The 26,325-nt window shown below is 37.7% G+C and overlaps 3 protein-coding genes across 9 annotated transcripts; 1 reads left to right on the top strand and 2 right to left on the bottom strand.

Moving 5' to 3' along the window:
* Positions 1-2,248: 2,248 nt before the first annotated feature.
* Positions 2,249-8,646, bottom strand: LOC108682651 (phytanoyl-CoA dioxygenase domain-containing protein 1). Its single transcript, XM_018171856.2, has 6 exons — positions 8,401-8,646; positions 6,683-6,829; positions 6,318-6,426; positions 3,702-3,843; positions 2,995-3,098; positions 2,249-2,677 (listed from the first exon to the last, which is right to left on the bottom strand). Exons 1-6 carry the CDS (start codon positions 8,443-8,445, stop codon positions 2,502-2,504), a joined length of 723 nt encoding a protein of 240 aa, XP_018027345.1. The 5' UTR covers positions 8,446-8,646; the 3' UTR covers positions 2,249-2,501.
* An 806-nt stretch (positions 8,647-9,452) lies between these two features.
* On the top strand, positions 9,453-19,258 carry LOC108682655 (serine/arginine-rich splicing factor 5). 6 transcript variants are annotated; one of them, XM_047882434.1, is made up of 10 exons: positions 9,453-9,582; positions 13,312-13,507; positions 13,731-14,042; positions 14,513-14,643; positions 14,937-15,094; positions 16,281-16,340; positions 17,046-17,180; positions 17,754-17,867; positions 18,157-18,279; positions 18,595-19,258. In XM_047882434.1, the coding sequence occupies exons 4-10, from the start codon at positions 14,524-14,526 to the stop codon at positions 19,010-19,012; spliced, it is 1,128 nt and encodes a 375-aa protein (XP_047738390.1). In that variant the 5' UTR covers positions 9,453-9,582; positions 13,312-13,507; positions 13,731-14,042; positions 14,513-14,523; the 3' UTR covers positions 19,013-19,258. The 6 variants fall into 6 exon arrangements, with proteins under 6 accessions (XP_047738390.1, XP_018027352.1, XP_047738391.1 ...); XM_018171863.1 differs by having other exon boundaries at positions 13,308-13,507; XM_047882435.1 differs by lacking the exon at positions 13,312-13,507.
* Positions 19,259-19,390: 132 nt separating this feature from the next.
* On the bottom strand, positions 19,391-25,110 carry LOC108682657 (calcyclin-binding protein). Of its 2 annotated transcripts, none has more exons than XM_047882438.1 (6): positions 24,947-25,110; positions 22,982-23,094; positions 22,614-22,716; positions 20,416-20,622; positions 19,996-20,177; positions 19,391-19,614 (listed from the first exon to the last, which is right to left on the bottom strand). In XM_047882438.1, exons 1-6 carry the CDS (start codon positions 24,963-24,965, stop codon positions 19,525-19,527), a joined length of 714 nt encoding a protein of 237 aa, XP_047738394.1. In that variant the 5' UTR covers positions 24,966-25,110; the 3' UTR covers positions 19,391-19,524. The 2 variants fall into 2 exon arrangements, with proteins under 2 accessions (XP_047738394.1, XP_018027355.1); XM_018171866.2 differs by having other exon boundaries at positions 22,982-23,092; positions 24,951-25,109.
* Between the last annotated feature and the right edge of the window lie 1,215 nt (positions 25,111-26,325).

Raw genomic sequence — 26,325 nt, 5'->3', positions numbered from 1 at the left:
TCAAATTGATAGGTATGGTCTTTACGAATCGAATGGTATATACCTCATTGCTGTAGCTTGAAAACTGTAGGAGTAGATAGGTTTGCCGTGAGAGCAATAGGAGGTTTTCACCACGCCCAAAAAACTGGCGCGCGGCCCGTAAAATGACGTAAAAGAGTCGTAACGTAGCCTAGATACCGTAACTAAGCCTCAAACCAAGTCAGCAAGGCATAGAGCGACTAGCTGCACACCTCTCACCTCGCTGTCATGATGGTCACTGACTGCATTGGCGACAGCAGGCTGTATTTATAGTCCCGCCTTCCATTTACGCCCATAGCAATTAGTGAAGGCCCCCAAACACCCCCCCCCGTGTACGCGCATCGTGTACGTGAAAATGCACGTAGAAAGATGTTTCTGGTACCGTTCGACGCGTCAGAAAGTAAGTTTTAAGATGAGTATAAGCACCGGATAATGCCATAATTGGCCGCTTTCCGTCAGACGTTCCTTTTTAGTGTGTCCAGCCTTCGAATTAATCCCATAGACTTTACTGAAGGGGCCTCAAAACCGCCCCCCTTTGGAGAGCTGTCACGAAATCATTTTTCGACGTAGAGAGATGATTCTGGTACCGTTCGATGCGTCAGAAAGTAAGCTTTAAGATGAGCACAAAAACCGGAAAACGCCAAAATTGAAAATTTAGGGGTAGCCGGTCCCCTTAGGTGTAGCGGCGCTACCGCTACATGCTCTAAATGTAGCGGGCGCTACCGCTACCACTACACCAACTAGATTGTAGCGGGCGCTACCGCTACCGCTACAGTAAAATGTAGCGCCGCTACATTAGCCGCTACAATGGCCAAAATTATTGGAAATCTCTAAATATTTATTGTTCTGCTATTGGGATTTACTCATAAACATTTAACAATAATAAAACATTTTCAAAATATATCAATGCAACTTTATTGCAATTAACCTAGCCGAAATAGTACGGGTTAGATACAGAAAATAAAAGTTAGTTATTTTTATGTTTTACCTTCCCTACATGGATGTCTACTTTAATCTACCAATCTCAAAAATTATCCACATATACATATAAAAAATCAGTCTGTTATTTGTATATATATGTGGATAATTTTTGAGATTGGTAGATTAAAGTAGACATCCATGTAAGGAAGGTGAAACATAAAATAACTGTGTAAAAATAACTGTAAGCAAACTGAAACGTGAAAAAATACCTGTAAGTGGTTGCTGGTAACAACTTAACAAGTTGCAACTAGCATGTTGACATTAGTAACAGGCTGAGGTTGACAACATTACACCGAAATCTTTCATACAGTTTTATTTTGTAATTTATATTGTGTATGTATCATGCTGGTTTTTAAATAATATTTAATACTATTAAGTAAAATCTAAAGGCTTTATCAATAAATGTAGCGGTAGCGCTGTAGCGGCAAAACCTCGTATCGCTACTTAAATATGTAGCGGGCGCTACCGCTACCGCTACAATTGCTCAAATGTAGCGCCGCTACCGCTACTGAAAATGTAGCGGCCGCTACATGTAGCGCGCTACTGCCCACCTCTGCATGCTTGACACAGTGCGAAACTGGTCTCGCTTACGGTGTTCCAGGGTGATCTTCTATAGTTATTGGATATTATAGTGTTGGATGATGAGAGAGTGAGTTGATGTTGAATGTGAGAGTTAAATTTTTAATCAACGGCTGCGTCCTATCGTGCAACTATATTGTCCAAATTACTAATGTGCGTCTAGGGGTAACTTTACGCAAGAGTGTTATTTGGTCGCAAGAGGATATTTGTTTCAACCACACATACTTACCATTTGTGACAGTGCAGCCGAAAGAGAATATATTGTTGAAAATTGCTAAGGTCGGCCGTTATCTTCCGGCTGGGATTAAAGATTAAAGAACATTGTTACTTCCACTGAACGGGTAGACGGGTAGCACCATGGTTAAACTAGTATAGGGTTGACCCATCAGAAGCCCATTTATGCGAATGTAGTTGGTTGTTCGCCTGTAACGTCACTGATCTCAGTGACGTCTCCGGCATTAACCAATCACCAAAATGCGATCAAACCAGTCAACCAATCCGTCGTGGGAATGACGGGATTGTTTACGCATCTCAATCTACGTGACGTAACAAGAAGCTGAACTGAAAGTCGGAACTTCTCGTGTGTCGACCTTATTTAGTTCAACCGTGGGCAGCACGATGTCCTGATAGAAGTGAATTGAAAAACAACAGGATGCGAAGAAAAAGTAGCTTGAAAAAGTACCTTAAGAAATTTATTTACTTCAGAAATATGATGCGGCCTCAGCGGTTATCATGCTATACAATTTAATTCCACTGAATATGTAGCATTGAGGGCAGTTAGCGATGATGGTACGTCTGCAGAAGGATGTTGCCCACAGATGCTCAATATTGTGGCAAAAACATATCGCATCGTTGTCAATTTATGAAGGAAAGCTAATTTATTTTGAAAATTAGTGTTTATAATTTGACACACCGCAATTAACTCAGTTGGTGTAGAGATTCGTGAACGGCATGTTTTCTGTGGGCTGGAGCCAGTTGTACGGATCCCAGCGCGTGTTGTGTTGTTCTATGACGTGGAACGTGTAAACATGCCGAGACTTCGCTGAAGTATTCATTGCACTCTTGTGATTAACACTGCCGTGAATTATGACCAGTGATCCTGCACACATTAATTTCTTATTCAATGACAAATGAAATCAGGAATATTGTGGGCGGTTAGCAACTCTGGTACAAAATACCGCCTTTGTTCTAAAAATTATGCGGCTTGATAACCATGGCTCTAAAAATATAAAAGTGCTTCGTTCAATAAACTTGTTATATGGGAGCAAGATATACACATCTTCGGATATACAAGCAGGATATACACAAGGATCGGTTCACAATGAACACCAACAATATTATAAGCCTCAAGTTAATTCAAATTAAAAGCTTTCATCTATAGTTTTAAATTAGCCACCATACGGCCAATGTACGCACCTTTTCTGACAGGAACTGCTACATAAGTTGATGGATCGTCCTCAGCCGGTGATCCTATGAGTCGGGTTGTCAAGCGACCATCTGGCTCTTTTGAGCGAATGAACCTGAAAATGTTTTCAAAATAAGTAAAAATTTAGCTCAGTATACAGTATACTCACTGCAGTGAGTGACAGAGAGCGCATTTTCTCGTCGACGAAAACGTGGAGTCACGGACAGACAGACGGACGGACAGGGCGAGAACATTAGTGACTTTTTTCCATAAATGAGAAAATGCGCTAAAAATGATCATTTGTCAACAACATGCAACCCTAAAGACATGAAATTCATTCGTTAATAAATTAACACACTAAAATGCTATCGTAAATTAAAATAATATCGAGTTAAGTGTTATTTTGTTATTATAATAAATTAAACGTCTAATAAGGGTAACTTTTGGTATAACTTTTGAATTTAATAAAGGCAGTAATTGTACTTACTGCCTGTTCAGTGAAGATAAATACTTGGTGGCAACTGAAGAATATCTAAAACTATGTCTCCTCTCTACTGGCGTCTCTTTATATTATCCTTGACTCTGCAGAACCATTTCACTGATCGACATTAAGTGGACAAGGAATAAAAATCATTATCAAAGCTTTAGTAACTATCGAAGGTATTAATAGAGAAATATAACCAACAATTATTCAAACTAAACTATTTTTAACAATTACCTGCGCGTCGTGGGCTGGTGTTGGGAGCCTGGACTGAACCACAGACATCCGTTCTCGAGGGTTGCGTCCTCGAGCGCAAACCACAGCCCCACGCAGCTCAGCGGCTCCGTGGCCAAGAACGTGCTGTCCTGGTGTGGCGTTACTGAACAACACGACAAAAATTTAATAACATTTTCATTTAATTAGTAATATAATGAGAAGTTTAATACAAACACAACGGCATTTAATAAAGTCACCCCAGCATGTACAGCACAGATTGGAGCAGAGAGGCGCGGGTTCGATCCCAGCTCTGTGCGCCAGTTTCTGGTCAGAATCGGCAAGGAGGCCGGGCGGTTAAGCACAGCAAAATTGAATCAGTGAATTGCGCGTTCGAGACCGCAACAAGCTGTGAATATTCTGCTAGGTTAAGAATCGGCGACAGGCCTACGGCCTAATAAACGCTGAAACCGCTATTATATTATTAATGGACTAATTATTCCATACAGATGTGAACAAACTACATATTCTGTTGAAAGTTATATTAGATGATAGACTGCGCTGGATTCTTGATATATGAAATTTTAATTTTAAATCAATAGAAAAAAACACATTTATATGAATAAGTATTTCGTATTGCGTAAGTCCGTTCAGTCAATTAGGTCTATGACGTTAATTTAGACAGAATAAATTACTCGCAAGTCTTTATTAGTCTTTGATAAAACAATCGTCATATTGAGTTTTAGGTTGGTAATCCTAATAAGACTTTGCAATATACATGAGATCGTAATTTTTACATACATAAAGCAAGGCAATAATTGAAGTAAACTATAAAGTATCTGATAAAGCATCAATATCAAGTGTAAAGTATCTGATAAAGCATAAATATCAAGTGTAAAGTATCTGATAAAGCATCAATATCAAGTGTAAAGTATCTGATAAAGCATCAATATCAAGTGTAAAGTATCTGATAAAGCATCAATATCAAGTGTAAAGTATCTGATAAAGCATCAATATCAAGTGTAAAGTATCTGATAAAGCATCAATATCAAGTGTAAAGTATCTGATAAAGCATCAATATCAAGTGTAAAGTATCTGATAAAGCATCAATATCAAGTGTAAAGTATCTGATAAAGCATCAATATCAAGTGTAAAGTATCTGATAAAGCATCAATATCAAGTGTAAAGTATCTGATAAAGCATCAATATCAAGTGTAAAGTATCTGATAAAGCATCAATATCAAGTGTAAAGTATCTGATAAAGCATCAATATCAAGTGTAAAGTATCTGATAAAGCATCAATATCAAGTGTAAAGTATCTGATAAAGCATCAATATCAAGTGTAAAGTATCTGATAAAGCATCAATATCAAGTGTAAAGTATCTGATAAAGCATCAATATCAAGTGTAAAGTATCTGATAAAGCATCAATATCAAGTGTAAAGTATCTGATAAAGCATCAATATCAAGTGTAAAGTATCTGATAAAGCATCAATATCAAGTGTAAAGTATCTGATAAAGCATCAATATCAAGTGTAAAGTATCTGATAAAGCATCAATATCAAGTGTAAAGTATCTGATAAAGCATCAATATCAAGTGTAAAGTATCTGATAAAGCATCAATATCAAGTGTAAAGTATCTGATAAAGCATCAATATCAAGTGTAAAGTATCTGATAAAGCATCAATATCAAGTGTAAAGTATCTGATAAAGCATCAATATCAAGTGTAAAGTATCTGATAAAGCATCAATATCAAGTGTAAAGTATCTGATAAAGCATCAATATCAAGTGTAAAGTATCTGATAAAGCATCAATATCAAGTGTAAAGTATCTGATAAAGCATCAATATNGAAGTTGTGATGATGAAGTTGTGATGATGAAGTTGTGATGATGAAGTTGTGATGATGAAGTTGTGATGATGAAATTGTAATGATGAAGTTGTGATGATGAACTTGTAATGATGAAGTTGTGATGATGAACTTGTGATGATGAAATTGTGACGATGAAGTTTAATTTTAAGAAGTATCATAGAAGTATCATCATAATTTCGGTAGAGGGGTATGATTAAATGGCCGAAATAACTTTTGCCGCTTGTGTTTATTGAAAAACCAATTTCTCATCGAGAGTTTTCTCTGTAATTATTTAGGAGGGTTTCGTTACAATATTTTAGTTAATATTCACAGTAAATGAAGTCGGCTGTTATGAAGCAACTTAACTGGGGTTATTTCTATTTCAAAATTAATCGCGTCAGCTGGTACTGAATAATAATTATTCTTATATTACATGCCTGATTAATATTTGTACGAATATTAATTTTGCTGAATTACATTGCAGCGATGCTCGTCGGCTAGAATTCTAGTTGACGAATAGTGCATATATTCATATAACTGTGCATATACTGTATTCATGCCGGTAATCTATGATGAACAGAGGCTTTACTTTCAAAACTCACTTAAGTACACGTAAATGCCAAGTTCTTGTCTGTGATTGGTGGGTTTAGTTTGTAAATTTGCCAGGGATTGGCTTACGTAGTTACGACTTTCGACCCTACAGACAAGTGACTTTTTAACAACTTAGAATGAGTATTCCATTTAAACAACATGCAATCAACGTAATTTCAGCGTCATATGCATGGAGAACTCGTAACAATTTTCGCTGGTACCTTGAGCTGGCGTTGCTCGTCTAGCGCGTCCTCTTCAAAGAAGTAGCGCACCTTGTCCCCGCTCTCCAGGAAGTAACTATCACGGGTCTGCAAAATGTGGCAAATAATCGTATAATTTGGATAGGGGAACAATGACCGCTAATTCTGATGAATAAGTTCAATGAAATTTGGTCATGCAGCAATTATTCGCTGATGATCAACTTATAAAACCCTGAAGAAATGTTCGGTTACATAATCATTTTCATAAACAAACGTATCTAAACCCTAACATTTTTTATTTGATATAAATTTTTTCCGAAGTAGAGGTCTTAATATCACGTTTTTAATTTGGTGATCTAAAAACCTCGGAATGGTCAGCAGTGGAGAACACTGTGGCCGGGTGTTCATCAAAGTTGAGCTCATCCACAATCCTGTCACAAGCGCGTCGCAGCTCCGTCACCTCTCCGGCATTCAGGAAGTCTGGCAGGACTGCATAGCCATCGCGATGATACTGCAATAAACATTAATATCCTTGCTTTATGCGAAAAAATTTGCTTCACACATTACTATTCTAATTTTATGCGAAAAAATTAGCTCGTGCAATTAACAATTAGGTTCCCTAGTCACGCGCTAAGAATAAATTTATGAGAAACCTCATTTCAGCCACCAGAGGCGTGCAGCTCTACATAATTCATATACAATGATCGAACACCACATGAAAACAAATAGAACGCGCATAGTTGAATTCAGTCCGTAAAAAGATGATAATGATAAAACTCGGCAAGTTAACAAATCTAGTACGACTTCAAAATTATCGTCCTATGATAATTTCTAAAAACCAAGCGTGGAACCTGTGTGCACAACATAGCAACCTAATTAGAGTCTCCTTAGTGGAAATGTGGAAATGGCATCCCATGAATATTTTTTTTACTAAACACAAATTGTAAAGCGATTTACTTAATTCAGGCTGGAAGCGACGGAACCAACAAATTTTCATCGTAGAAGTGCTACCACAGACAACTGAGGGGTATTTATAGTGCTACGATTATTACTTAAAGCGAGACCCCCATAGCACTGCAAAAACGATTAATGATTATGGAGATCTATTTGCATAAACTCGCTATGTGGAAGACCTTCAGACGAGCGCACAAAAACACTGGTGCGTAAATCAACACGGTTGAACTGCGCTATTAAGCGCAGACTAAAATGAAATAAAATTATTCTATTTTTTGTGCTTCAGTTAATGTTGCTTCAATAATTCCGTGTCGGAACTAGAATCGTATCACCTCATTGAACAAAAGCGAACTTTAACATAACGTGTTGCAAGGAGTTTTTTTTAGCGCATTTTCTCATTTATGGAAAAATGCACTATTGTGCTCGCCATGTCCGTCTGCCTGTCTGTCTGTCCGTCCGTCTGTCCGTCCGTCCGTGACCTCAAGTTTTCGTCGACGAGAAAATGCGCTCTCTGTCCCTCACTGCAGTGAGTACTGAGTTATATTTTTTTTTATAATTGAGACATTTGCACCAGTTTTGGGAGAATTAATTTTATTCGTTGTCGCAATAAATGTAGCTAATGTGTGCTTAAATTTAATGTGTAGAAAATCGTTTGTCTCAAAATCTCTGTGTTTCTCCAAGCTCGAGCACAATCTACCTAGTGTTTTTCCATCAAACTTTGATTCAATTAAGAGAATTTGAAGCGTTCGGCTACAATTCACTTCTTGCTTCGAGTTTGGCAACAATCGGCGTTCTGCTAGAAATTCAATGGCTATTTTGTGCGTGGCAGAGAGTTCAAAATATGTAGAAATTTACGATTATATTTTCCATTATGTATAAAAAATCTTAACGAAGATGACTTTGAAAACTAGCAATAGAGTTGATACATCTCCTAAGTAATGAGTAATCGTGGGAATTTATAGCCAATTTAACAGTATTTTTCCGTCATTTCTATTCATTTGCATTTTACAATATTTAGGAAGAATAGCATCTTTTATTTTTGGAACAATCCTAACCCAGTTTTTAAACGAACATACTGTGCAAATGGGCCTTGAAATGATATATTTATTGAATAATGAATATACTCACTTCCTCCAGCCATTGTTCTGATGACTGCTGTCCCTTAGTGTCCATGTGGCACTATTGCTCGAAGAAATACACAGTTTCGATATAGTTTTCTGTTGAAAGTATGAACAAACAAGTAGAATAAGATATAGACAAACTTAAAAATTGGTAGCATAGGGTGATCGACTAGAACCTCAAAGACTTTATTCAAGACAATTTAAACAAAATTGGCTGTGGCGCATTGCCAAGTTGTCTCAATTAATTTGATTTAAAAACATGGCACGTAGCATACTGCAGACGATTAAATTGAACTTTAATAAAATTTAGTTGTCAACTGCATGCTAAAGCACATTTATTAGTAATTCGTCAGAGCAACTCTAACACTACTCTACACAACTGGTGGTGGTTGTCAAGTGTCGCTCCTACGTGTTCGACTGTTGGACGCAGTGTAAGCGATCCTAGTATATAAGAGGTCCTTTGATTGGTTTATCAGTGGATACAATCTCTGGTGAAACCTTCGACCAGCCTGTTGATGTTTGTTAATGATCTGATAGGACTACTCATATTGGAAACAAAATTAGGAAATTTAAAACTGATTTGTTAGTAGCAGTTTTAAATTTACCATAAATCTGTGAGTTTTAAGTCGATTTTCATTGAGTTCGATCATCGAAGTTTTCGTGGAAATGTCGATTTGGTCAACAGGTTTAGCTTGATTAACAATTTCAAATGTATTTAATACGTTTAAATGCGCTCTATTGAAATGTCCTCTAATATGCCTAACTACTCGATATCAGTTAGAAGTTTAGTTCAAGTAGAAAAAGGGTAAATTTCGGCTCATGAGCATTTTTGTTTTTTCAAGCACCCGCTAAAATTAAATACACGAGATAACACAAGATTAAAATGGTAAATACAAATTACATACATATAAAAGTTTTAATTGAAATTTCCTTTGTATAAATTATTATTTGCGCAAAAATCTACTAATTATTAAATTTATGGATTAATTCAGGAATGTAACTATTGATTTAGCGCGGCAAAAGGACGCTTAGACCATATGCGCAGTTGAATGCGCAGATGCGCAGTACGCTTCGATTATTCGAGAGCCGGCAGCTACAGGGGATTGAGCAGTCGTGCGAGTTGAAATCAAAGTATTTTTGTTTTCTTGTCAAGTTGGTGTATGTCAACTGTGGATCTTGTAAAGGCAAGGTAAGAATACTATTTTACAAATTTAAGTTAATATCACAAGACAGTCATGTATTTGTTAAGAAATAATTGTGTTTGTTTTGTTCTACGTGGACAGATTCTAAGATGGCGGCGATTTAGTGCCCCTTTCGGAACAGTGATATCCTACCTATTTTTATTTTATACTAAACACATAATTTCAGAGAATTAGGGGCCTAAATGATCTAGCACGACTTGAATGAAATCTGCACAATTTGTTTTTCTATACTTTTATTTCGAATTAATTTCATGAACATTTCATTCTTCAGCTATTGACACGCGCATTTTTTTTAACATGTAGCCTACCTACCCTACCTACTTGCGTAGCGGACGCTGGACGGGACGAGTGACGACCATAGGTATAAAGATGATATACTAGTCTACTGGTTATGCTGCACTGAAGTGCGTTCAGTAATTTAGTTTTCTAAATTTTGTCTAGAAACTTAGAAAGTGTAGCTATATTAAGAAGATACTGATAGGTAGGGCCTGTAGGCTATGAGCCCATAGCCTATTTAGCCTATGCGTTCTTGCTGTACCTAGGTTGGTATTATTGCAGATTAACTACATCCAAAAAAAGGGTGTTTTTTTTTTTTAATTATATGTTTTTTGGGGTGTAGATTACGAATCTGAAATCCATTTTTGGCGGTCGGCATCGGAAAACCGATTTTTTGCAATAATACCGATCATGATTTCAGATTCGTAATCTACACCCCAAAAAACATATAATTAAAAAAAAAAACACCCTTTTTTTTGGATGTAGTTAATCTGCAATAATACCCCTAGGTTACAGGCTAGGTACCTATTTTCTCAAAATTTTGTCTATAAAAAGGTATGTCCTTATAAAGGTTTCAAGCAATATTGTTTTTATAAACATCTAGCAGCTTCTAAGTTATGATTTTTGTTTGAATTTGAATGAAAAAAAATGTGAATTTTAGGAATGATGTGTTGATACCTACACCTAGTGACCTAAGTGATAGGTTGAGCTTGCTGTTTGCACTTTGCAGCAGTTTGGCAATTTCAATTTGGTGACTGTGTTCATTGGTGGTTGGTGGATCTGTTAGGTATTCACTTTCTAAATAAACTTCTCAATTGAGCTAGCTATATGATTCCAATTTATCCAAAATAGCTATGTGACTAGTGATGCAAGATTTTAATAAGTACCTAGGTAGGGTTCCAGTCCCTTGTCAGGCCTATGTATAGGGTAAACGCGGTATATTCCGAAACTTTAAGGACGCATTGAGAAATGAAAAGCTATAAAAAAAGAACCGTATGCGTTACGTAAGTTCTGTTGCCTTCACATGACTCTCAAAACACTTCACTACGCGTCAGCAACTGACACGCAAATGTATGACGTCACCATTTCAACCATCAATGAACGCATGGAACTAAAACAAAGCTTAATATAAAGGAAAAGCTAGAGAAGTGACGGAATTACCTACGATGTCGGAATATACCGCGTTTACCCTAGAATGTTGGGCATTTTTTTCAAAAATTATTGTGGGAAATACATCCTGTTGGTTAAAATCAATAATTAGGGGTAATTTTTGAAAACCATGTGACCATGGTCCGTGGGTAGAAATTTATTATTATTATGATCTGAGCTGAGGACTGAGAAACATAGTGACAAAACAAGAATTTTTAGAATTGTTTTATTTTTAATTTTCTCATCTACTCAGTATTTAAACAAATTATGTATAAAAATGCCTGTATCAATAATACTTTACTGGTCTACCTATAGAAATAAAAAAAACTTGGACAGAGTGTTAAGTCTCTGCTTTGCCACTATGCCAAGATTCCCAAGAAGTTGTGCAAGAGCCATTGAAACGGGTAAAATTTTCTGCAAGCACTAGCATTTTTGTCTCTTTCATGGCTGGCTTCTGTCTGATTCTCCACTTTGTGCTAAGGGATGCTTTGATTGCCCCTGCAATCAATTGCGTTATTGCCTTATTGAAGTTATTGGTATATTTTTGCAATATGGAGTGAGAATATGCTTGATTTTAAAAGTAAAAGTTTGAAAAGTATATGATTTTTTGTGAAGATTTGCAAGAATCAGAGACTGGTGCAAAATGTAGTTCTAGTTTTAAGGGTGAATAAGTAGAATAGATTTGGGTAACATTTTGAAGTAAAAGCTGCACAATAATTGGTGGGGCTATTTTATGGCTGAAAGACAACGAAGAAACTAAGAAATAGTTCAAAATGGTGTCATTTGTGGTGACTAAGGGGCAAGAGTGATGGTGTGATAGCAAAGGAAAAGTGGATGAATGAATTGAATTATTCATGGAATGATGGAATAATTGGTGCCATGAGTAGAATGGAAGAGATATCAGGAAATTCTATGAAGAATGAGGGAGAGAGTGAAGTACAAAAAATTAAAATTTGTGTTAGGGAACAACCCAACATTTGTAACTGTAGGATCAGTGACAACTCATTTCACTTGAATAATAACATTTAACTGCAATTCATGGGATGCAACACAGCAATAACAGATAGAATACCAAAGTCTTTCTTTTCAACTGTGACTTCAAATTTCATCTGTGCCTGTCTTATTAAGCAAGTCCTGTGTAGCTGCTGGCTCTTACAAAGGCTTGTAACTGAAGTTTCAAGTCATCATGATCACACCAAATTCCAAGTACATCTTAACTAGGGTCTAGGGGTGTGGGTGAAATTGTACATAGGAATGTTAGGTGATTTTTGACTCATTCTCATGTCTTTGGCTCTGGCAGCAAGGGTTTCCTATACAAGAGAACAAATATGGTCTACAATGTTTTTGTCAAATAAAGCTTCAACACTTTTATACCTAAAATAACAGGAGTCTCTGTGATGAGAACACAAGTCTTTGTAATGGGATAATCTATTTAATGGCCTGCTTTGTATCGTTTACCAACCCCCCCCCCCCATTCTTTTTAGTCATGTGAACTGTGACAGGTATAATATTGGGAGCAAAACTTTGTTCTAATGTTATTGAAGCATAACTTTAGCAACTGTAAAAACATTTGGTCAATTAATGGTGACATGAATAAATTATCTGTGGTTGATTTCACTCCTCATGTGATTTATTCTGTCATTAATGCTAGTAGATAATGACAATCTGATAAGAAGTTTGTGATGAAGGTTGTTTGTGAGATAGCAGGTGATGGATGCAGTTTTTGGACAGTCATATTATCAACATCCCTGAGGTTATTTTAAAGGTAGTCTTACTCACTCACCATTGTGGCCTGAAATTTTGTAAAGTTTTTTCTGCAATTGAATACCCGAGCCTCAGTTGGTTGTTTAAATTCTCAGCAGCCATTTATAATCATTCCAATTGTGCAGAAAAGGATTGTGTTCAGCTGTGCGCATCTTTTTTTACATTCCTGTTGTGACTGAGGAGTTGTTATATTACTGGTTTGTATAAACATGTACTGGGAATGGATTTCAATTTTTCATTTATGTGATCTTGCAGTTGGAACTTCAAAGTAATAGTTTTCACTGTTTTCAAAATTAATGGGTTAATTAAATGGAGGAAAATAATTTATTAAAGAAAGTTACAAGTACAGATAGGAAATTATATGCATCTCCAGTTGATATTTTATTTAGTACTAGTTGAGATCAAATTTCATGTTGTGAATGAATAGATTTAGAATCAAATGGTTTGAAAGAGGTTATGCATTATACCATTATGTACTGTAGGACATTGTTTGATTGTACTGAAATTTCAACCTGCTGTCAAGGCAGGACTGCCCTGAGCCTGTCCTGCGATGGTCCTGTGGCCAAGCCTGATGTCGTAGGGCCTTTCCATACTAGTGTGAAGATGGGCAGTCCAGATGTGCCATGTTGACCATCCCTCCTCTGGGGTGCAAGTGGGCCTTGCCTCATGCAGTCCAGTCTTCTCTGCATCAACTTGCCCCAGAAGCCATTCCATTTTTGAAAGGTTGACTCTCAGTTGTGTCCAAAACAAATTAAATTTGACTGAAAATAATGAAGGGATCTCTTCGAATCCATATGACTTCCAAATTACTAGTGTTGATTGAATTACCTTGAATCAATTTGTAAATTCTTTGTCTTTATATAGTTTACCAACAGTACAATACTGTTGATTTGCATCATCACTCAAGTAGATAGATCTGTACTCTCTAACACCCAGTCATTGCCAGGCCTATCAAAATGAGCCGAAGTTCCAAGGATGGTCGTTGGTGTGCGTTGGCCAGGCCGAGATCTTTTGGCCCCCTGGACGATGAGCCCTTTCATTACCCTATGATGTGGCCTGCCTAAACTGTTAGAGCCCTTTACATCCATGCCCATTTTGCGAGCCTTGGCCTGGGTGGCCAGCTGTCGGTGTCGCGTGCAAACAATGTGTACCAATTGCGGGTGTGGTGAGGACCTGTGTGCGGGTGGCCAGGCAGAACACCCTCACAACTTCCTGTGACCAATCATAGCCATTCTCTGCCACAGCACTTGCAGAAGAAGTAAGCATAGCAACATACCAAGAATGATCTAGACCCAATGAACAAGTTCTTGTTTCATCTGGTCGAATCTGCTCACTAATAATTACATGGTTTTTGTTTCAAGGTTCTTATATCTGTATCAATTCCTCTTCATGCTGCTGGATGTAATGCCTTCAACTGGGAGGAAACTGCTTCTGTCAGCATCCTCTCGATTGCTGCTTAGATATTCTCTCATGAGGATTCCTGCTCAAAAATGATTCTTTTGAGCAGAATTATATAAGCTTTGATTATACATGATAATTTTAACTTCAATTGCATTTGATGCATCTGTGTCTTGATCTATGGCATCATACTTCATCGTAGTTTTTTTCTTTACATTTTTTTCTCAGAAGATTTCAGAATCTAGACTTTTTTGTGTCAACTGTGAATCCTTTTTATTTAAATCAGCAATTGTTATGTTAAGCAGCAATAATTATATTATCTATTTGCAGATCTGAGCAATATGACGCGTATCTATGTAGGAGGCATTCCATCTGATTGTCGGGAGAAAGACCTCGACAGGTTCTTCCGCAACTATGGCAGGCTCAGAGATTGCCTCATCAAGAATGGCTATGCTTTTGTGGTGAGTTCACAATAGTACGTTTGATGATTCAACAAATTTTCAACTTATTATGTGCTATCTTCATTTTATATAATTACTTTGCCAGAGATCTTAGTGAAAAATTTTTCTTGATGTTCAAAAGTTTAATTAGGAATGTCCCTGCTTATCTTCAATGTAGTGTCTAAGCATTTGAGATGTCGATATATTGATTTAAATTTACAAGCTGGTAATTTTTTTACAAGCGTGATGAGCTATGTTGGCAGCCGTTAATGTCAGAAACTAAAACGGAGATAAAATGTTTATTTGTTTTGCAGGAGTTTGAAGACAGCCGTGATGCTGATGATGCTGTTTACGAGATGAATGGGCGCGAGTTGCTTGGTGCCCGCGTCTCTGTGGAACATGCCAGAGGAGTGCCACGGCGAGGAGAGGTATATCGTGATCGTCGTCCTCCGCCTTCATCATGGAGTGACCGGTTAGTTCTACCACACACTGAAACTGTTTATTTTTCCTTGGATTTTTTGTGAATTTGAGCTCTCTTCAACCAAGTTAAGTGGTAACTTAGCTCGGGTGTGGCTTCGGGTCCTACACATGGGAACCTGTTTGCCTGCTGAAAATACCTTATTTTCATCCAGAAACAATCCTTATGCCTGAGAAATCAGTAACTAATGCTGTATCAAACTATCAATTGCTTACCTGCCGTATCCTGTATAAGTACAATATATGTTAAGTACAAGATGATTTGTTCACAACTTGTCAGCAATTGCTAACAATTTGCTACAGCGCCATTCTGCCTACTGACTTCACATATTGGCTATTTGGAAGAAATGGTACCATCGGCGGAAATAGATCTACAATTTATCTCCTTGAACAAAGTCACAGCTTCGTTGAAGTTCACAATTTCAAAATCATATCAGATGGCGTTATCTAGTTGAGGGTGTTAACAAATACGGCGGATGTTCATATGAAATAACGTGAAATTTCGGGCTCATTGGGGGGCTATTTAAAAAAAAATTAATATCGCTCTATCTTATGGGAAAGTGAAGATTTATAAATGAAAGAGCATTTTGGGATGCAACTTTTTTGCTTTTGCAATAATGGAGTTGATCTTAAACCCTGAAGTTATGTATCCTGTTAATACTTTCATTTTATTAAAAAGTGAATATTCAGGGCGCGTTCGAATTTGGTCTTTATGTTGCAAATTCTATGATGACAGTCACAGCTGTACAGGTCTGCACACGGTCCAGTATCGACTCGTTCTCTTGTCTATAGATTAATTTCTGAAGTTCTACCTCACCTGCAGTGGCGATAACGTTTGCTGACTGGCATTAGAAGAAAGACTGCCATCATTCTCATTATTCACTTCATCCGTCCTGTATGAAATAAGAACTTTTGAGTTGACGTTCTTCGCATCGTATCATGCTACAGGTTTCAATTTGCCACAGCGCAGTTGTTTCTTCAATGTGTGGTTGTGTGTTTGACATGTGGATGGAGGCGACTGGTAATTCAACGGTGGCGTGAGATGTTGAGGGGGTGAGTGGTAGATTATCCGTGGTGTGATATGTTGAAGAGGCTACTGGTAGATCAGCCATTGCGTGAAATTTGAAGGGTACATGAGCTGTGGCGTGGCTTAAAGTAAACTCTGTTGTATCTCTTGGCAGCAGCAGTAGACCCGCTGCCAGAGGGCTGGGCGGTGGATACGGCCCACCACCTGACGCCCGGTAATATTACTTCGAATTTTGTATGAGCGCGTCCCCTGTTCTTTTGTTTTAATATTTTTTTCATTTCTGACAAGATTTTTCCTGAACTCGTGAGACCATGTTATCTTGAAGAAAGACAAACAGGCTTTTTATGCATGTGGCTCATTGTTGTTACTGTTGCAAGCCAAACGTGCATTTCCGTCATCTAGTCACTCACGAGAAAAAATATTCCTTCTATGCGAAAGCGAAATGCCAGAATGCTGTAGCAATGATATGATTTGGTGTGCGCTGTGTATGTGCTCTCTTCCAGTTCGTCACCTCATCACTGATAAATCATTGCTTCGGAACGTTTGGTTTCCGATCCCTGCAAAATCTTGCTAACTTATCATTTCCTTTCACATCCTCAGTAACGAGATTCTTAGAAAGTGTCTGAAAGCGTGAGTGTGCAATCATTTCAAGGCATGTTAACAATTTTTCCCATTTTTCTATGTTTTAATTGGCAGTCCTGGATCTCTTACGCGGTTATTCTCTATTTTCCGTTTAGTTATCTATCGTAGTACCAATAATCTTCTAGGAAGGCTTAATTTACTACTTTGATTAATTAAGTGAACTCTAAACTTGACTGTTTATGTCTAGGACATTTTGAAATTCGAATCTTCCCTGTATCCGTTGAGGTTTGGCTATTTTGAAGACCCCGTCGTGATGAGTATTTCCTTGTAACCCTAGGTACGGCCCTCCCATGCGCACCCCTTATCGAGTGCTCGTGGAGAACTTGTCGTCGCGCATCAGCTGGCAGGACCTAAAAGATTACATGAGGAAAGAGGCCGACGTCACGTTTGCTGACGCCCACAGGCATGCCAGGTGAGCGACATAAACACTCGACGACTGAATTTGGCTGGTTTTATTAGTGATCTGCAATATCAATAGATGGATAAATCTACAATATTTGTTGACTGAAATATGTCAACCATCACCAACAGAATTCACCGAACAAAATCTTTATTGAAGAATGAATTGAAAAGCAACAGAACAAATCTCGTGCAGCAGGCCCATCTAATTACAATTTCATACGTTTTCAAGTCAGCTCAATGCAGGTAGACTAGATAAACTTTTTTCATGATAATGCGGTGCATGTTTATTGATGAATTGACAAATTTAGCAGCCTTTTTTGCGAAATCCTTGATTTGGTTTTGAAGCTATCAAGTGATCTAATTTTTTTTCCATCAGAGACTGCTAAAGCTACTTGTTTGTTCAAAGTTGAAATTCAGGCCATCTTCTGTATTTTAAATGGTTAGTACACATTTCCTTTCGTGGTATTTTCCTGTAGAAAGCCCCATTTGACCGTGCGTAGGTATTAATTTTTAGTTATTTTCATAAAATCGTTGCACAATGGAGATTGTGCGTTCAGCTACTAATGAATATATTTCTTTACAGAAATGTTGGTATCGTGGAGTTTGCCTCGTACTCTGACATGCAGCGCGCCATTGATCGCCTGGACGATACCGAGTTAATGGGACGACGCATCAAGCTCATCGATGACTACAACAGGTGAGACTTGAGCCATGAGAATAGTCTTACATTTCTTTGTAAAATTGGGCAATTCGCTATTATTTATGATATATTTATACTTTCTATGTAGTTAGCTGTCAGATATACGAACACTGGCTTGTAATTCGATTTTGACATTCATGCCTGAACACATTTTAGTGACTTGGGATCCTAAAGTTGAAATATTGACCTTGTCTTAAATTAGTGGAGAGCATTCCAGGTACAGACAGTGCAATGTTCATTAAGCCCTATTAGAATGTAACAACTGAATCCAAGATTTATCTTTCAGAGGGTCAAGATCTCGTTCTCGACGTCGCAGATCGCGAACGAGGTCTCGATCACGTTCAGGATCTCGTCGTCGCCGCTCCTACTCATCATCTCGATCGCGCTCTAGGTCACGTAGAAGGTCCCGGTAAGTTTTATTAAGATAAACACTGTGGAATTTACCACTTCTATGTAATTATACATTTATCGTTCGGAACAAGTCTTCATTTTAACTTAATTTCGGACGCTTGTGAGTTGTGACTGGAAAGAAATTTTTATTTACTGGACATGATCACCGCTTTCATTTTCGAACTGCTATTATTCTATTATTCATTTTGCAAGTTCTCCGGTTCTACGTTGGAGCAAGGTTTAACTAATTGATGATCCACGTCTAATTTGAAATATTCGGACACTTGGGTCAAATAATCCCTGCTTATCTATTGAACATAATGTACGTTTCCAGATCACGTTCAAGGTCTCGTTCGAGGAAGAACACCAAACGGTCGAGCCGATCACGATCACGTTCACGATCAAGGTCAAAGGATTCGGCGAAGCGATCGCACTCCAAGTCTAAGAGCCCAGAGAAGGAAGGGTCCAAGTCAAGGTCCCGTTCTCCAACAAAGGAAAGCCCAGAGAAGTCGACCAATTCGGCGAACCAGAACGGAAAACGCGCGCACTCTCACTCCAAGTCGCGCTCCAAGTCTCGTTCTGCTGAACACAGCCCTTCTCCTAAGAAGGCCAGGCAGTCGCGCTCTCGATCGCGATCTGTGTCCCGTTCACGATCACGGTCTGGAGGAAGAGACTACGACGACAGATCGCGGTCAAGGTCCCGCTCAAGAACTCGATCTCGGTCACCGGCGGAGAGAAATGGTGACGAATAATGGGAGAGGAATTTGACCGTCATGTTGAACCGGAAATTGGTATGTGGCCATAGTGCACTATGCACATGGTAAGCTAGGTCATCTTAAGTTATGTTGACTATGTTTTTCTTTGCGTAGAAAGGCTTGAATTCTTATTTTCCAGTTTTCCATGTATAACCATTTGTAACGAATAGAATTAAAGGTGTAATGTTCCACGTCTACGCATATTCTTAAAATATACCTTACAGGATGTAAACGTTATCTATATTCGTTCGTTTCATTCCTCCACAAAGCGGCTATTAATAGTAGAAAGAATATAAAAATGGAGATCGTGTTAAAATATGTTGATAAGTGAAAAATCTCCCCGCTGAAAAGGTGCTGAACAAATGGAAACAAATGTAGACGCGTCAGTTTATTGAAACCTTTTCCAGCTCTCACTTGGTGAAAATAACCGTTATTTGAAGCTGTCCTGTTGAGCAAAATATATTGAATCGTTCATTTCACCCGTTTCGAAATAGCTTCGATGACAGTGTTTAGATGTCATTCATGTCAGGCAGGGAACCTAAGCCAGGCGCCCCTGTTGCTGCCTTCGACTGTGATTCATACCAGGTTTTGTTCAACAGCTGCGATAGAAGGAAACCAGATTTCATTATTGTTACGCAAAAATGTGATCAAAGTTTTTATTTTACGCTGCCGGCATCCGCAATATAGTTCGAGCAAGACCTGCAAATGCCGTATGCCTATGTGTTCTGAAAAAACGACGCGATCACCACTTGTGAAATGATCATGAAATTCTACGTTACAGCGGTCTGATAATGACTACAGTATGATGCAAATGTGAATATCACGGGGCCGCTAAAAAAAAGCCTCGATTATAGTCCGTGAGGCGTTTAGGTGAGCGTACGCTAATTTTAAATATCCATACAAAATTCCACTATTAGATCACGTCATAGTATAAGAAACGATCCTATCAATTTTGCAATGATCAATCGCATTTCACTCACCTGTTTCATTTTATCGTCGCCTTCGTCATACATTTTCTTCATGAGTCCCATCATGCCCGCTGAAGGATCAGACGTGTCTGGATCCTCGGGTTTGTTCTTTTCTTTAATTTTCACTTCCTCGGCGGTAACGGCTGGCCAAGACTGGGCCAAACGCTCCTTACTCAACATCATCACCACCATATCTGTCGCATTAATTCAAGAGGCGTCAATACCAAATGCAATTTCTTCTATGAGAGACAATATGTCAAGTAGCACAAGACATTAACTAGTGTTCTGCAAGGGTCAAAGCAAACGATATACTGCGAAGTCTTGCAACCCAATGGATAGGCCGATTTTTTAAAGATCGGTATCGTCAAATGTAATTCAAAATGTAATCACCATGAACTTTTCAGCATTGCTATAATTTGTAGAAGCACTCACCTTTCTTGACCTTCCAGAAGCTCTTGTCGGGTACAATCTGTTTAGCAAGGTTGTTGATGACAAGCTCGTAGTTTTTCCCGTCAACCTCGGAGACAATGAGAGACGCACTGCGGCTACTGAAAACACACTTCACATTCTCTTCATCGGAAGGTTTCAAGCTTGGAATGGTAACATACAACTTCACAAATTTGTCTGACTGGTCCCATGCTGAAAGCAGAATGATTGCCGTTTTATTTTCCATCATAATTCACTAGAATATTTAGTCACTGAATGAGATACTGTAATACAGCTAGCGACAAAATTATTCGTACACTCTATATTTTCAAGGTTTTCTTGAATAACTCGAAAATTATTGAATGTATGAGCTTAAGATTTGATTAAACTAAAATATAGATTGGTGTAGCACTACATGAAAATAGCACTACATTTTCAGAACAAAATGTAATTTCAAAACCTATTAACATGCAAAAATTTCCAAACACCTTCAGACAATTATTCGTAAAGTTGGAAAATACTAATAGCTGCATTAATAATTAACCAACGGTGTGTCCTTTTATCTTGATAGCCTTCAGCTCAGTATCTTTCTATAGTTTTTGACGAGATTGGCAGTGGTATCCGGTTTGATATTATCCCATTCTTCAATTGCGACTTGTTTTAATTCCTGGCGATTATTGGCAGCCTGATTTTTTATTGTAACTTCAAATTATTGCCATAAATTTTCAATCGAGTTCAAGTCGGGGCTATTTGCTGGCCATGGAAGAACAGTCGCTTTCGTTTTATTAAGCCAAGTAGTCATATAAGTAGTTTTCGACGTATGCTTCGAATCATTATCTTGCTGAAAGATGCATCGTCGCCCAAAAAACAAAGTCCGAGCGAATGTTTGCAGGTTTTCATTCAAAATCGATATATGAAAAACTGAATTCATTATTTCGTCAATTGGAACTAACTTCCTGGTGCAAATTTATGAGAAAAACCCCAAACGTCATTGATCCACCCGCAGGCACGGCTGTTGAGATTGTCTTCCTATGAAGGAAGCCCTACTTTTTTGCGCAAAATCTTCTTCATATTAATGTCCAAATAGCTCAATTTTTGTTGCGTCACTCCGTAATACTTGGTGTCAAAAGCCTTTCTCTTTGTCCACGTAAGAGCTTGCGAATGTCAATCGAGCAGCAACATGACGTCTGCGGGACTCGTCGAGGTCTGCGTCCAAGCAGGCCATGCTTGTTGAGACAACGCTGTATGGTATGCTGATATACGCGTTTGGCAATCTATTGGCAATGTCCTTAACACCACTCACGGATTCATATTTACCTCACGACAGTTTTAGAACTGATCCTTCCTGTAGTTTTGGCGTCCGTCCTCATCCAGACAACGCGTGTGCAGTACTAAACTCTACAATCTTTTTTCTCACACCGACTGAACGGTAGACCTTACAATATTCAGGCGTTGAGAGATGCTCCCAGAACCATTGCCAGATTTGTGTCGGTGAAAAACTTGGTTCTCAAATCCACATTTGAATTTCTTAGTCTTGACCATCTTAAAGTTTGCAGTCAAATGGCAGGAGCCGACACCTCTTGAATGGCGTCACCGATGATAATAAATGGCGTCACAAGATAAATTTCAACTGGAATAATTTCAAACCGGATACCACTGCGAATCTCATCAAAAACTACAGAAAGAGACTGCTGGAGGTTATCAAGATGGAAGGACATGCCAATGATTAATATTATTATTGCAACTATGTCAGTACTTTATAACTGTACAAATAATTGTGTCTGAAGGTGTTGTGTAATTTCTGCATGTCAAAACGTTTTGAATTACATTTAATTCTGGAAATGTAATTTTCCAGAACATTACATACTGCTATTTTCCCTATTACATACTGCTTAGTTCAATCATATCTTAGGCTCATACATTAACCAATTTTCAGTTATTCAAGAAAACATTGAAAAGAAAAAGGTACCTATACAAATAATTTTATTGTTCACTATATTTATTGCAAATTGTCTCAACCGGACTCGCTAATGGAGAGAAACAATCTTTTGTTTTACCACACGTCATAGCAGGTATAATTCAAACAATATCAGTCTTAAAACTATAATATTACATATTAATCATGAAACACAGAAGAAACCCTAATCAAGAGCTGATGCATAGCAAAAAATTTCAAATTAATAAAGACTTATTTTGATACTTACAATAAGTCCTGAGGGTAACTGTGTAGACTTTAGCAGTGCTGTCTTTGGTTAGTTTGGTATTTGCCTCTGTCACTGAACCTTTCTGGGATTCTTGTGACTTCAACTGGAGAAAAACAATTCATCTAGTTGCTGAATGGACCAACTTGAATATGCCGAGTTTAAAATGTTGAAACTAATTTCACCTTAACTTATCTCGCATTAATAAATAATTTAGTGATGATATGAATATTTTCACTTACTATTATACTAGAGCCTAGAGGTTGCCAGTAACTAAACTAGTTTGAACACATAAAGATGAACAATGCTAGCAGGAAAGATTTTGTTATACAAACATTTGAAGTCACAAATTTCAATGTGATTTTACTTACTCTGTCCAAAGCATCACTAGTTTTCCTTATCTGGATATCCAAGATCTCTTGGGCACATTTCCGCTGGGCAAGCTTTCTCAGTTCCTTCAACTCTTGCAGATCCTCAGAAAGCTGTTAAAGTAAATGAATTTATTGATATGGAGCAGTCATTTTAATCAAGAAATAGATTAGCTTCATTGCCAGGCTAAATGGCTCAGATGTGATACAACAATGATGGTAACAACTTATCAGTATTCTTTTGTTGGCACCCATGATAAATATATATATTTGTATTTTTAATGATGTCTCAAATATGTGGATAGAATAGTATAAATTCCACAGTATTGAAATTCAAACTGTTCTTTTTATTCTAAGTTGGCTACATTTCAATTTGATGTTGTATGTATATATGTGACAATTGGTATAGATTCTACGATAAATATGATTCTAAAGATTCTAAGATAATATGACCAAAGATGATGAACTGAGTCACCACCCATTTTTATCTTCTAATTGAATAATATACTTTTACTAGGTCATGAAAGGTTAAATTCTTAAATTCTCTTAGTGCTATCCAATTGGCACAAATAATAAATTTGAATTTATGCCAGCTTGAGCCATTGTATTTTCATTTCAACTAATTTTATTGGCAATAATGATGGAAAAACTTAATTAACAAATTGAAAGGCCTACTGTGCTGTCTATGGGCCAGGGCTATGGTTTGTGAAACTTGAATCAACATTTGAGTATATCAAGTTGAACAAGTTCCATCCTGTGAAGATCATCAAACACCATGCATTTTTCTCAGTTTAAAGCTAGTGTTAGATAAGATTAACATTTACCATGCAGCTTCATTGCTTCATTAGAACAGAAATTTATGCAACTACTTTCATTTTTGGATGCAAAAGTAAATAATATCAAGCAAAACCATCAAGCCCTTTACTTGTGCAATTTTTATTCCAACATTATATATACTCTTTTAGTCTCTTTATACTCTGAACTTGGATCATTTTGGCATTGCACTAAATATTTGATACAGTGGTGAGTGGCCATCAGGCATCAGGAAGAGGAAGTTATCTTCATTGACATTAATCACATTCACATATGAATATATTAACCACCTAAACATTATTAATTCCTCAAAATTTAAACAAAATATCTAATTTAAGCAATTAGGTATTATAAATAAAAATTACAAACTGGGAGTTAAACAAAAGAAGAAAAGTTGAGGATTCAATGAAGTATTGCATTTTGTATCAGTATCAGTCAGAATGTCTGATGATGAGTTGAAACTTGAATTTATGCAGTATGTTCATAGATAATTTCACCCATTTCTAGGAAATAGAAAGTTTTTAACAGAAAAATTAGGTAAAAACTAAAATGGCTCATTTGCATATACTTTTCAGAAATTACCTGTGAATTTTCATTTACAGTTTTACAACTGCAATTTCTACAAGATTCTGAGTGATAGTGAATATTGCCCAATAACTTAACCTTAACGTCCTTAAGTACTTCAATACTTCAGTTCTGAACTCAACTTGCATGCCATTGATCAATAAAAACCATAATTCTGATCAATATTTCTGAACTACAATTTTAGTATTTTTACAATGCATGTACACTTCAAGTCTTCAACACAAGTTAATGATAATATATATAGCTCTATTATGAATATGATACTGATAGTCTTTACTAAAAATTTCAGTCAAGTTTCATTACTAAATAAAACGGATCGTATCATTTGATTAAGAGCATTTGTAATTTAAGGGAGTAAGTGGATTGTCAATTAATTGTTGATATGCGAGCCGTGTGGCAGGTTGAACCTAAATTTTGGCTGGTGATTAGTGGAGAGCCATTAAACCCTGAAAGTTGTAGTAGCCTTTGTTTTGACTTTTGAGAATATTCTCGAATCAGGAATCCACAAAACGACTATAATATAAAAATCTAGTAAGAAAATTATTATTGTGATATATGTCAGCTCAGTACTTACATCATTTAGAGACATTATTGTTACGTTCAGTGGCAAGTTGACTTAGTAAGAACTTCTGGTTGTGAACTTGAATAGGCCGATGGTATCCACTAACACCGCCGAAAAGAGTGCAGTTGTTCTACTGTAGGAAATCCGCGCCGCCGCACCGACCCAACAGAAGAAAGGGAATATTCCAGAGTCGACAAAATTTTGAGGAAATAAAAAATTTTGAAACTAAGTGTGATATGAAAATTATTTATTACAAATTAAAAAATATTCTATTATAAGAATCCAAATGTAAAGTTTTTTTTCGTCCTGATGGTTTTCGATTCAAGGAGCTAATAAACGAATTTTTTTTTTCATATTTGCGCCCACCATAGGCTTTCCTGTGATTGAAAAATTATATTATTGAGTTGTTAGAACGGAGTGCATGCTGGATGCCAGTTGCGCTCCACTTCCATACGCTAGGTACTATTCCAATCCACGAGCAAAGACGCTATTAGGCATAGTAGCATGTTAAGTAAAGCTGCTTAAATCAATCAAGTCCCAAGTCATTTTTTAGTATGCTCGTTCTCAAGCAGGCAGTTCGGCATCTGACCTAACCTAAGTAGGTTTCATGGACTCTCCCCCTTCTTTCAGCCTATGATCGGGTCCGCCTGCTCACTTGCTCCCGACTCGCTACTTTCCCCGCACAAAATGAGGTTAACTTAATTAAGGTGCTTGTACACGGGGACAGTGCAGGCGGCAAGTAGATCTGGCAAGTGTCGGCCGCTTGGTGACTATCCGGCAAGTAAGCCTGTACCCGTGGACAGTCTATGGCGCCGATATCTTCTCGTTCCCGCCCGGCGCCCGCCAGTGCATCGTTAGAAGCCGTCGAGAGAGGGCTGTGAGAATGCATAGTGGGATCGCCTTCAACAACTCTAGTCTGTCCGTTGTTTTATACTCTTTAGTCTAGCCCTTGAAAATGCAACGTCGGGAACAACTAAACCCTGACTAATAAGGTCTTCTTTCAGATTCAAAATACTCGTTTATCTCTCCATTTTGTTGGGGTAACCGGTATGACGAACATTCCACACTAATTCATATTTTTTGAATATCTCAAAGAAGAATTGAATATCGGCTGGACTCCACGTTGTTGGGTTCTTCTCAGAACCATTATCGTTCAAACAAGCCATGATTCACTTGACCCAAGATTCTTCACAAGAGCGGCGCAGATACTCTCATTATGGCTGAATCAGCCCAACTGTCCGTTTCTCAGGCCGATCACATGGCTGTCCCTCTCGGACACATGCCGGCACATACCACTGAAGCGGCTGAACCCCCTAGGGGATACACGAGGTTAGTAGCGTGGACAGTTCAAGCGGCGCGTGAACTGGCGGCCAGCACTGTCCATGTG

The sequence above is a fragment of the Hyalella azteca genome, unplaced genomic scaffold (genome assembly GCF_000764305.2).
Source record: "Hyalella azteca isolate HAZT.00-mixed unplaced genomic scaffold, Hazt_2.0.2 contig10446, whole genome shotgun sequence".
NCBI classification, from domain to species: domain Eukaryota; kingdom Metazoa; phylum Arthropoda; class Malacostraca; order Amphipoda; family Hyalellidae; genus Hyalella; species Hyalella azteca.
This window is presented reverse-complemented; position numbering and strand designations above follow the sequence as displayed.

Excerpts from the sequence above, each read along its gene's own strand:
- LOC108682651 (XM_018171856.2), bottom strand. The coding sequence starts at position 8,445 with ATGGACACTAAGGGACAGCAGTCATCAGAACAATGGCTGGAGGAA. Across the intron at positions 6,830-8,400 it reads CAGAACAATGGCTGGAGGAA|TATCATCGCGATGGCTATGC; the intron begins GTGAGTATATTC and ends TGTTTATTGCAG. Across the intron at positions 3,099-3,701 it reads CACCAGCCCACGACGCGCAG|GTTCATTCGCTCAAAAGAGC; the intron begins GTAATTGTTAAA and ends AAACATTTTCAG.
- LOC108682655 (XM_018171862.1), top strand. The coding sequence starts at position 14,524 with ATGACGCGTATCTATGTAGGAGGCATTCCATCTGATTGTCGGGAGAAA. Across the intron at positions 14,644-14,936 it reads AGAATGGCTATGCTTTTGTG|GAGTTTGAAGACAGCCGTGA; the intron begins GTGAGTTCACAA and ends TTTGTTTTGCAG. Across the intron at positions 18,280-18,594 it reads AGGTCACGTAGAAGGTCCCG|ATCACGTTCAAGGTCTCGTT; the intron begins GTAAGTTTTATT and ends GTACGTTTCCAG.
- LOC108682657 (XM_047882438.1), bottom strand. Across the intron at positions 22,717-22,981 it reads CTAGTGATGCTTTGGACAGA|TTGAAGTCACAAGAATCCCA; the intron begins GTAAGTAAAATC and ends GTTTTTCTCCAG. Across the intron at positions 20,623-22,613 it reads AGTTACCCTCAGGACTTATT|CATGGGACCAGTCAGACAAA; the intron begins GTAAGTATCAAA and ends TTCTGCTTTCAG.